Below are 12,348 nucleotides of genomic sequence, written 5' to 3'. Positions count from 1 at the left end.
TACTTGTGTATGGTATAAGTTGGTAGTCTAGTTTCATTTTTTTGCATGTACCTGTCCAATTCTCCCTACACCATTTATTGAAAAGACTATCTTTACTCCATTGTATGCTCTTGCCTCCTTTGTCAAATATTAATTGTGCATAGTATTTTGGATCAATTTCTGGGTTCTCTGTTCTATTCCATTGATTTATATGCCCGTTCTTGTGCCAGAACCTGGCTGTTTTGATTATGATGGCTTTGTAGTATAACTTGATATCCAGTATTGTGATTCCTCCACCTTTGTTCTTCTTTTTAAGATTGCTATGGTTATTCGGGGTCTTTCTTGGTTCCATACAAACTTTTGGAGTATTTGTTCTAGATCTTTGAAATGTGCCATTGGTACTTTAATAAGGATTGCATTGAAACCTATAGATTGCTTTGGGTAGTATGGGCATTTTAATGATGTTGATTCTTCCAATCCATGAACATGGTATATGCTTCCACTTTTTATATCTTCTTTTATTTTTTCAATGTCCTGTAGTTTTTAGAGAATAGGTCTTTTACCTCTTTGGTTACATTTATTTTCAGGTATCTTAAATTTTTTTGTTGCAATGGTAGATGGTATTTTTTTTTTTTTTAGTTTCCCTTCCTGAGTGTTCATTATTGGTGTATAAGAATGTCATCAATTTTTGGATGCTAATTTTGTATCCTGCTATTTTGCAAAATTCATTTATTAAATCTAGTAGTTTTCTTATGGAGTCTTTAGGGTTTTCTACGTACAATATCATGTCTTCTGTGAATAATGACAGTTTCACTTTCTTTTTTCCAATTTGGATGCTTTTTATTTTTTCTTCTTATTTAATTGCTATGACTAAGACTGCCAGTACTATGTTGAATAAAAGTGGTGAAAGTGGACATCCCTCTTATTGCTGTTTTTAAGGGAAATACTTTTAGTATTTGCCCATTGAGTATGATGCTGGCTGTAGGGCTTTCACATATGGCCTTTATTATATTGAGATATGATCCTTCTATTCCCACTTTGCTGAGAGTTTTTATCAGAAATGGGTGCTGGGTTTTGTCAAATGCTTTTTCAGCATCTATTGATATGATCATATAATTTTTACCTTTTATTTTGTTTATGTGGTGTATCACATTTATTGATTTGTGAATATTGTACCAACCTTGTATTCCTGGGATGAATCCCACTTGGTTGGGATGAATAATTTTTTAAAAATATATTGCTGGATTTGATTTGCTAATATTTTGTTAAGCATTTTGGCACCTAAGTTTATCAGGGATATTGGCCTGCAGTTTTCTTTCTTTGTAGTGTCTTTATCTGGTTTTGGAATTAGGATTATGCTGACCTCATAGAAAGAGCTTGGAAGTCTTCCTTCTTGAATTTTTGGAATAGCTTAAGGAGAATAGGTGTTAGTTCTTCTCTGATTGTTTGGTAAAACTCTGCTGTGAAGCTGTCCAGATCCAGGCTTTTGTTTGCTTGAAGTTTATTGATTACAGCTTCAATTTCCTTAGTTGGTCTGTTTAAGTTTTCTGACTCTTCCCAGTTCAGTTTTAGGAGACTATGTGATTCTAGGAACTTGTAAATTTCGCCTAGGTTGTTCAATTTGTTGGCATATTATTGTTCATAGTATTTTCTTACAATCCTTTGTATTTCTGTGGTGGCAGTTGTTACTTCACTTATTTCATTTCTGTTATTTATTTGGGTTCTCATCTTTGCTTCTTGGTGAGTTTTGCTAAAGGTTGATTAATCTTGTTTATCTTTTCAAAGAATTAGCTTTTGGTTTCATTGATCTTTTGTACTGTCTTTTTGTTTTCTATGTCATTTATTTCCATTCTGATCTTCATTATTTCTTTTCTTCTACTTTGGGTTTTTCTTTTTGTTCACTTTCTAGTTCTTTAAGTTGTAGGGTTAGATAGTCTATTAAAATTTTTTCTTGTTTTTTTGTGGTAGGCATGTACCAATGGCACATTTCAAAGATCTAGAACAAATACTCCAAAAGTTTGTATGGAACCAAGAAAGACCCTGAATAACCATAGCAATCTTAAAAAGAAGAACAAAGGTGGAGGAATCACAATACTGGATATCAAGTTATACTACAAAGCCATCATAATCAAAACAGCCAGGTTCTGGCACAAGAACGGGCATATAAATCAATGGAATAGAACAGAGAACCCAGAAATTGATCCAAAATACTATGCACAATTAATATTTGACAAAGGAGGCAAGAGCATACAATGGAGTAAAGATAGTCTTTTCAATAAATGGTGTAGGGAGAATTGGACAGGTACATGCAAAAAAATGAAACTAGACTACCAACTTATACCATACACAAGTATAAACTCAAAATGGATAAAAATACTTAAATGCAAGTCATGAGACCATAAAAATCCTAGAAGAAGGTCATTACATAATATTAAAGGGATCATTCCAACAAGAGGCTATAACCCTGGAATACATATATGCACCTGATGCAGGAGCACCAAAATATATAAAAAACTTCTGGAGGATTTCAAGGGAGAGATACACAGCAATAGAATCATAACAGGGGACTTTAACATCCCCACTGTCATCACTGGATCTTCTAGAAAAATTATTAACAAGGAAATAGAGACCCTAAACAACACACTAGATCAAATGGATTTAATTGACAGTTACTGAACATTTCACCCAAAGCTGCAGAATATACGTTCTTCTCAAGTGCACATGGGATATTCTCTATTTTTTTTTAAATCCTCACCCGAGGACATTTTTTCATGTTTTGTTCAGATACAGTGGGAGGAAGAGAGAGAGAGAAACATCAAAGTGAAAGGGACACATCGAGTGGCTGCCACCCACATGACAGACCAGGGCCGGGGACAAACTGCAACCGAGGTATGCGCTCCCAGCGGGAACCGAACCCGGGTCTTTCTGGATCACATGCTGATGCTCTAACCCCTGAGCCAAACTGGCCAGGGCCACATGGGATATTCTCAAAGATAGACCACATGTTAGGACACAAACTAAGTCTCTATAAGTTCAAGAAGATTGAAATCATAGCAAGCATCTTATCAGATCACAGTGGCGTGAAACTGGAAATTAATTACAATAAAAACACTCAAAAACATTCAAACACATGGAGGCTGAATAGCATGTTATTAAGCAATAAATGGATTACCAATAAGATCAACAAAAAAATAAAAAAACTTCCTGAAAACTAATGAAAATGAATACACAACAATATGGGATGTAACTAAAGCAGTACTGAGAGGATTGCATTGAAACCTATAGATTGCTTTGGGTAGTATGGGCATTTTAATGATGTTGATTCTTCCAATCCATGAACATGGTATATGCTATGAACTTCCCTCTCAGTACTGCATCCTGTCAGTCTTTTGTTCTGAGGTGGGTCCTTATAGACAGCATATATATGGGTCATGCTTTCTTATCCATTCAACTACCCTATGTCTTTGACTGGAACATTTAAGTCATTTACACTTAAGGTTATTATTGATAGATACTTATTTGTTGCCATTTTCATTCTTTATGCCTGTGTTCCTCTCTCTCCTTCTTCTTTTTCTTACAACAGTCCTTTTAGCATTTCTTGCAGTATTGGTTTGGTGGTAGTAAACTCTCTTAGCCCCCCCCCCCCCTCATTTTTGTCTGTGAAGTTCTTTATTTCCCTTTCACTTTTGAATGATAGCCTTACTGGATAGAGTAGTCTTGAATTCTGTCTCTTGCTTTTCTTTACTTTGTACACATCATGCTACTCCCTTCTGGCCTGTAGTGTTTCTATTGAGAAATCAGCTGACAGTCAACTGGGAACTCCCTTGTAGGTAACTTTCTGACTCTCTCTTTCTGCCTTTAATATTCTTTGTCTTTAACCTTTGCCATTTTAATTATGATGTGTCTAGGTGTGGGTCTTTTTGGATTCATCTTGTTTGGGACTCTGTTTTTAGTTTGTGTGACTTTTTCTTTCACCAGGTTAGGAAAATTTTCTATCATTATTTCTTTAAGCATGTTCTCTATTCATTTCTACAATTCTTCTCCTTCTGGTACATGTGATATGAATATTGTTACATTTTATGTTGTCCCAACACTCCCTTAAACTCTCCTCCTGCTTTAAATTTAATTTTTTCCCCATTTGCTGCTCTAATTGGGTGTTTTTTCCTACCTTGTATTCTAACTCACTGATTCAGTCTTCAGTTTCTTCTAATCTACTATTAAATCTTTCTAAGGTATTTTTAATTTCAGATATGTCATTCTTCATTTCCACTTGATTTTTATTCATAGATTCTATATCTTTTTTTTATATCTATGTAGTTTTCACCTAGTTCTTTATAATTCTATTGAGTTGCTTGTAATTCTCATTAAGTTGTTTGAGCACCCTTATAACCATTACTTTGTATTCTTTATCTGATCAATCAGTTGCCCCCATTTCATTAAGTTCCTTTTCTGGTGATTCCTCCTTTTCTTTCATTTTGGGGGCTATTTCTTTGTCTCACCATTTTAGTGGTTTGGTGTTCTAGGGCCAGGTGGGACAGACCAGTCAGGGAAGCAGGTTGTGTGTCCAGGGGCGTCAGTTCGGGTCATGTGCATAGGATCTGGGATCCTGGCCAGTGGTCTTGGGGCATGGAGGGCTCTCAGCTATGGCAGTGGGGTCAGTGGCTCTTTGCTGCAGTGGAACCAATGGATGGTGGCTCTCTGCTGCTGGTAGGACCCTGGGAACTGCAGGATCCTCTGCTGTTGGTGGGTCCACTGAGGTGGCAAGGTCCATTGCTGTTGGCAGGATCACGGGGTGATGGGAGCCCTCTGCAGTTGGTCCACTGGAGTGACAGGGCACTCTGCTGCCAGGGAAGAGGCAATGGGGCTGTAAGTGTCTATCCGTGGTCCAAGACACTGGGTCTCTGCAGTTTCCTGCAGTGTCTTCCCTAGAAGGACCCCATGGATCATCCTGAGAGAGGAGAAGCACCCAGCCAGGAGTACGCTTCTGCTGCTGGCAGTGCTCTCCACCGGGAGCACCCTACTGGACTGTCCTGGGTTCCCCCACTGACAAGCAGCTGCCCACCCACACTCACCACACACTCTCTCACATGCTCACCCACTCACACTCTCACTGTCACTCTGGTACTGCCTGCCACCATGTTGGATGCTTTCTCTCCTGTTACTTTTAAGTCTAAAATTTGAACAAGGCCAACCCTACCCTTTATAGTGTAACCCCTTCATTTTGTACCACACTGTCACATCTGGGCTCCAGCCTCCCTCTTTTACCAGTGAATTCCTTCTCCTACTTCTGGAATTATTACCTTCCTCAATCTGGCCAAATCTATTAATTACCTTCACAGGACTCTGTATGTGGTTTATATTTGTCTTTCTCTACTAAACAGTAAGCTCACAAAACCAGGAGGCAAGTGTTTCTAGTCCCACCAAGTGCCTGACAAAGTCAGTCTACAATTTGTGTTAGAAAAAACAAGTACTATAGTAACAAGCCTTGCCTATTCTGTGCATAGGCATTAGTAACCTTTCTGAGCTATTTAGGTATATCCCTCAAAGAGACTTTATTCCCTGATATACTTAAAAAGACAGTGCTTATTGGTGTGGTGTTTAAAGTACCAGGCTGTGAGGACCAAGTGGAGTTCTAGTGACATGACAATGAAGTGGAAAGTTGATAGAGGATAACAGTCAATACTTGAGTATTTACCGTTAATACCACCTTGCTTAAATCCATGTTCTTTAAAAAAGATCTGGTGATCCAGCTATTACCTCCCATTAGAGAATTAAAACCATACTCCTACTCCTGATGGCGAGCACAATACATAAAGACCTCACTGGGTGAAACCAGTCAAAAAGTTTTCATAGAAAGCCCATTTATTTATATATATAAATATATAAAAATACATATATATATATATATATATATATATATATATATATATATATATATATAAAATCACCCTAAAGAATTGTGTTGGAGTGGGCTCAGCTTTGTCATTTCTATTCTTCAAAGCATGTGATGACATGTATTCCAAAAGCACTAGGATCTTATTGTACTGAACACCCCACCCCCAATGCTGATCACATTGCCTGATTGTGAGAAAAATCACCTGGAGGAACTTGAAACGTCTCTTCCTTTAATGATGAATGCAGACCATCAAAGGTGGACTCAGACTTCCCACCAGCAGGGACAATCCCTGTGAACTATAATTGAGTCACATCAAATTCTTTTTTGTGTGGCTATTTATGGCAGGCAAAAAACTTGTGTGACATAAAGGCTTCACAAATAGCTTCCATTGTCAGTTAAGCCAGGGGTCATTTCCAGATGCCATCTTTAACAAAAGATACTAGGGAAGTGAGCAGTGTCCATAATTACCATTTTGGTGACAAAATAAAGCAAAATACAGCAAAAGAAACAAATTATAGCAAGACCTGCTATTAGACACAATACCCTTTTGAATGCCCAGCAACTGAGGTTCTGTAGGAAAACTCTAAGTTATGCTAAAGGAACAATCCAAAAAGTGCGTGAGAGAAGCTGGAGCATCATTAGAAACCACATGACCAACCAGGACAGATATTGAATCTCTCACAAAAGGGTTAAACTTTTCATCTAACATGACCAGTTAGGAGTATGTCTAACTCCACATACATGTGTCTCCAAGAGTTATATTCCTAGACTATTTCATCTTAACTTTCACAGCACAGCCTTTTGGTTTCATAATTCAAAATACTGGTGAGTGTAATTATACTTGTGAAGTAGCATGAGCCACATTGTTCGTGAACTTTATCATTAAAATAGAAGGCCTTCCCCATTTTAATATAGCGAGAAAACATTTCTTCACTTTAATTGGAAAATAAACCAAAACAATGAAAATAGAATACTGATTGCCATACAGATAATTCCTCCTCCTCAAAAACATTTGTCTTTTACTGAGGATTCTTCTGATTGTAAGAAACATGCTAAACACTGCATTTCTTCTTTCCAATTCTGTTAAGTGTGGCCTTTTTAAGATGAGGAGATTTCGACTTAAAAAGAGGTTAAGCAACTTGCTCAAGATCACAGGCAGGAAGTGATGAAGCTCTTTAATTGGTAGGTTTTGCTTTATCACAAGGATTCCATACTCTACCATGCTGCTCAAACTTTCACGAGCATATGAATTAACTGAGGATCTTGTTAAATGCACATTCGGACTTGGCAGGTCTAGGGTGGGATCTGATATTCTGCATTTCTACTAGGTTCTGCAGTGATGATGAGGCAGCTGGTTCAAGGACCACACTTTGAATACCAATGCCCTATATTACTGTAAAGGCATAATTCCTTCTCACTCAACACAATGGTATATTTCATTGAGCTGGAGCCACACATTCTCTTGATTACCTGACCTTGATACATTTGGGATAACACAGACACAAGAAAGATAGCAATCCAGAAACAATAGTGGTTATGGAATGCATACATTTCCATGTATTTTTACAGTAAAAATGCATTAAAAAATTTTCACAAAAGAAACTTAAAAAATACAAGTAGGGTGTTGAGTCCTCCCCCCGCCCCCCACATTTTTCCAGGCATCAATTGTGTAATGGATGGGAGGGACATTTCCAAATGGTTTGATTTCATCATACAAAATACACATCTGTCATCTCTCATCAAGACATTTACATGAAGTGAGGGATTAGGGAAAGTAGGCTCACAAGAATCAGTCTCCAATTTAAGGTTACAGTAGTTCAGAGAAAACTATATCTTTCTGTTTAGTGCATAGTCCCTGTACAGTACAATATTTCCAAAGCAAATCTGTGTGGAATTCAGAGGAAATTGCCATACCAAGTCTTCATATTGAGACAAGCCCAGGTGGGTAGCACATAGATTTTAAAATGTCAAGTCATCTCTGACAACAAGAAAGACATCAAAATATTAACTTCAGGATGTACTCCAAAAATCTAACTTGATTTCATATATTTAAAACTCTGGACCACAATTGAGAGCATCAATCATTTAACATCACAGATTTTGCTAGAAATAGCGAGAATATTCCTAGCAGTGGAAACTTAGGAATAAAATCTACAAGTTGGCTCTTAGGAAATGGATGAAGAAGAACATCATTATTCAGTTGTATTCTCCTTCAGCCTTACTACTACAGCTCAATGTATGCTTTGAATGGAAAACTTGAATAAAAATAGCAGTCACAGAGTTTCTCTCCTTTTCAGCGATAGAATGTTCATTGTGTCTGTTCTAGGAAAGGAACATTTGTGAATGTCCATACAACTATAGCTACTCATTCTAATGTTATGTATAAACCCATAAGTCAAATAAAGCTATGAACAATGTAATATTCATATATGCATAGTGTTTTATAAGAAGATTGGCCCACATACTGCTTTTCATCAATACAGAAACAGCATTAAGTCCATAGCACACTGCAAGAAATGAGTGAAGAACAGAATGCAAACAAGTGCTTAATAATTCACAAGCAGGCTCATCATGGAGGAAATGATGATATTCAAATCAACTAAAGCTTTAGAGAATTACTTACATAGTCTCCCATTTTAAAACAGCTTTACATACCTGATTTAGTTTACATTAAAATATATCCCAATGACTCAATTTGTTCCATACTCAGAAATATAAACATACCACATTCCTCACAGCTAAATTTTTTGTCATAAATTCTCTTTTATACAAGAAAAAAAAGGCAACAGTTGTTCTTGTTTTTTTTTTAAACAGGCTCTATTAATTACAATGTTTAACTCTGTACATACAATGATTGGCTGGTTTTCTCCATTTTTTCCTTTTCTTTTTTAAAACAGTACCATGAGAACAACAGTGATTGACTTGCAAAGTTTGTGTCTTTATGGAAAATGCAAAACAGTACTACAGAAATATACAATGTATTGTAAGCAGCGGTTTGCTGTAGTGTTCCAACAGGTACAAGCAAACATTTTGGCTCAGCTAGGCAGTAATCCATTTCAACCACTTCCCAGGGATACAGCCGACCCAACCACACCACGTATGAGATTGCAAAAAAAAAAATGGGGCGGGGGGGGGGGGGCGGTTCACAGAAAAATGGTTTTGTTTTGTTATCCAAAAATTCAAAGGACTGGGTCATGAGGGCAGAAGTATGTGTGCCAACTAGACCTAGAACCATTAAGATCATATCCTTTTCCCTTTGATCATTCTGGAAACTGTTATGGTTTCAAAGGCAAATCGGCATTTCTAATAAGCACCTCTAACCCTAAATATTAACAGAGAGCTAACTCCACCAAGACTCATTTCCCTCCTCCCCAATTTGGCAAAGAGCAACCATGGGCTTATGCTAAAAAGGGGTTGGATCATACCTTCTGTATTGGGGATTTTTATGGCTCCTTCACACTGGGCACATTGTCCCTCCCTCTATCTACTCTTCAGCCTCAAATTAGACAAGACAATACAGAAGGTGTGTTTGTCTATTCCTTGTAGTACTGTAATTGAGTGAAGCTGTGATGGCACTGCCTTAATGAGATCTTAGTAGATGTTAGTAATGCTAATGAAGCTGACCATCTGCACTTGGGCTGCATTTCAGTAATGGTGGCCAACCTTGATGGCCAGGGAGAGTTCAAACTGTTTTATTAACCAACTATGACTCAAGAATATAACATTTGTTTGCTATAAATATCCTTCATTTGCAACAGTAGTCTCTTCATACAGTTAGTTTGCTTGATTTTAGGATCACTGGCAATCCTAACCCATTCCAAAGAGTCCTCATCTTTTACAAATAAACGTTCGCCTTTTGGCTTTTTTAAAAAAGAAAAACTCCTAACTACAGTATAGCACTACATCATTACATAAATCTATATCAAATTAATTAAACTTAATAACTTCCCTTACTTAGAGAAAATGATCAACAGCCCTATTTAACCAGGAGAGAAAAAGATTGCCCAAAAAAGGGAACAATTCTTGACAATTCTACAGTTTAGTAGAAACAAAATTTATATCCCTTTGGGGCAGCATTTGGCAAATAATTTCCAAAAAAGTATGCATTTAAAAATACTTTCTTTAATATTATACATCAGGCACAACACTTTTCATATATAATTTTTTTCTTATAAGATTCGAATGCATAAAATGTTTGTTGCTATTCATAGGATCAACAGGCGTCAGATGCTTCATTAGGTAAGAAGGTAAATTATTTCAGGTCTGTGGCCTTCCTCTTAGAACCTTTGACATGGTAAAGGTTGGAGTATGACTCTGAGCTCAGATACTGAGATCGGTGCTGCATTCTTTGTATGGTCGCCTTCTCTGCTCTGGGGGATGTCTGCAACCTCTGCCGGCATCCTGCTTCACACTCGTCTCTTCCCTTTCTCGGTGGCCGACTCTGTCCTCTCTGTTCCTCTTCTCAAGGGACCGCTCTCGCCTGCGCTCAGGGGACCTCGCTCGCCTGCGGTCAGTGGACTTGGCTCTCCTTTCGGGCGAGCTCCCCCTCCTGCGCTCTGGAGATCTCCTCTGATCCAGGAGCCTTTCGAGGGACCTCCTCCGGCGGCTGGGCGAGCTGTCCCTTCTGCGGGTGGGTGACCGCTCTCGCCTCCTCTCGGGAGAACCCTCCTTTCTCCTCTCGTGCTTCTCCCTCCTCTCCAAAGTGTTGTCAGCGCTCCAGGTGCCTTCCCTCCGCTTCTGCGGGGCCCTCCTGCCGGGGCCGTTGGTCACCAGCCACTCGGGTTGTGCCTCCCTCCGCCCCTCGGGCGCCCGGTCCTTAGGTCGGCAAGCCCCGCCGTCGGGGGTCCTGGACGTTCCGTTCCACGTGTGGTGCTCACTGGGCTGTCTGCTGTACTCTCTGCTGCCTTTCCACTCGTTCCCGTGGGCCCGCTTTTCCCCATGTGGTGATGATTTGTGAAGATCGGGTGGGTAACTGGACTCCAATGGCGGGGGCGGCCGGCGGCCGGCAGGCCCGGGCCTCACTTCCGGGACACCGTGCGCAGGCCCGGGCCTCACTTCCGGGACACCTTGTGCTCCGGCGCAGGCGCCGTTCCGGTCGCTGCCGGAGTCTGCGGGGAAAGGAAACGACAGCGACAGTCGGTGAAAAGGGCCGCGGGCTCCGGCCCCACTCCCACTCGAGCTCGCGTTAGTCACGACAACCAACACACAGCTGTTAAAGCAGTCAGAACCAAAGGCAGCCCATCCTGGTTAAGTGTAACCGCAACTAGTTAGGTTAAAAACTAGTGCTTGCGGCTTTCAGGGTCTAGCCTACTGCTCAAGACCTGGATCATTAAGTAACTTAAAGGCACAACCTGAATAGTCTGTCTCAAGTGTCCAAATGTCCCCACTACGTCCCTCGCTCCTTTTCCCACCCACCAACCCTTCTCCCTTGCCCACCCTCCCCTACCCCCATGAAAGAAAATATTTCTTTTAAAGAATACTTGTTTTAATTTGCTTAAAAATAATCTGGGTATGAGGGAACTCTCTGCGGGAATATTAATAGCTTATATTTGATCTGAGTGGTGATTAAATGGGTGCACACAAAGGTAAGAACTCACTGCATAATATATGCACACTTTATGCACTTTATTGTATGCACAGTATACTTCTGTATTAACAAAATAATCCAGAGTGGTGGGGATTATAGAGGCAGCGTGACCAGATGTTGACAACTGGCCCATGTGACATTAAGTAGGAGGGGTCCATTAAACATTCTCTCTGCCTTTGTGCAGATTATTCAACGATTTTCTCTATTTTGGTGTAAATTTAAGGAACTATTTTTAAACTGGAGTCTTCTGACAGATAAAAGGGAATGGAAGGGAGGTTGTCAGGGACACAGCTGACATCAGATGGAGTTCAGATGCACTATATAAGTTTAGAAGCACTTTTCTTTATGCTCAGCCATAATTACATCAATGAGCCATGGAGTCACTAGAATGCTTCTTACATCAAGATATCTATAGATTTAAAAGCAGGACAACCCACAAGGGCTTTTGTTTATTATTAAACTATTTGAAATAACACTGCAAACATTTTAGTTAGCATCCTGAATTTATGAGAGCTCTTTTCAAAGCAAGGATGCTTTGTTTACAATTAAACCCACAAGTCATATACATTATACCATTTTAGGGAAGATACCAGGAATGGTGCACTGCAGCATGGGCGGCAAACCAGGGGCACAGTCACAGAGATGAAGATGAAGCTCTTTAAGGATCTTTCATGAAACAGCAAGGTCAGTAGTAAGCAATCTGTTTCATGAATGATCTCCCAAAACCTTGGGTAGGTGTTAACAAAAGCAGGAATATAGCCTTGAGCAGGGGTTGGCAAACTTTTTCTGTAAAGGGCCAAAGAATACAGTAAATACTTTTGGCTTTGCAGGCCACATAGTTTGTTACAACTATTGTACTCTGGCATTGTAATGTAAAAGTAGCCTT

General features: G+C 39.3%; 1 protein-coding gene across 1 annotated transcript in view; it reads right to left on the bottom strand.

Annotated features, from left to right (window-relative positions):
- Positions 1–10,142: 10,142 nt before the first annotated feature.
- The window catches only part of MAGI1 (membrane associated guanylate kinase, WW and PDZ domain containing 1), a 574,287-nt gene continuing 572,081 nt past the window's right edge, over positions 10,143–12,348 (bottom strand). The window contains exon 23 of the mRNA XM_036266477.1: positions 10,143–10,983. Coding sequence (XP_036122370.1) covers positions 10,196–10,983 — 788 coding nt within the window. The 3' untranslated portion in view covers positions 10,143–10,195. The remainder of the gene's footprint in view (positions 10,984–12,348) is intronic.

The sequence above is a fragment of the Molossus molossus genome, unplaced genomic scaffold (assembly GCF_014108415.1).
Source record: "Molossus molossus isolate mMolMol1 unplaced genomic scaffold, mMolMol1.p scaffold_m16_p_18, whole genome shotgun sequence".
NCBI lineage: Eukaryota > Metazoa > Chordata > Mammalia > Chiroptera > Molossidae > Molossus > Molossus molossus.
This window is presented reverse-complemented; position numbering and strand designations above follow the sequence as displayed.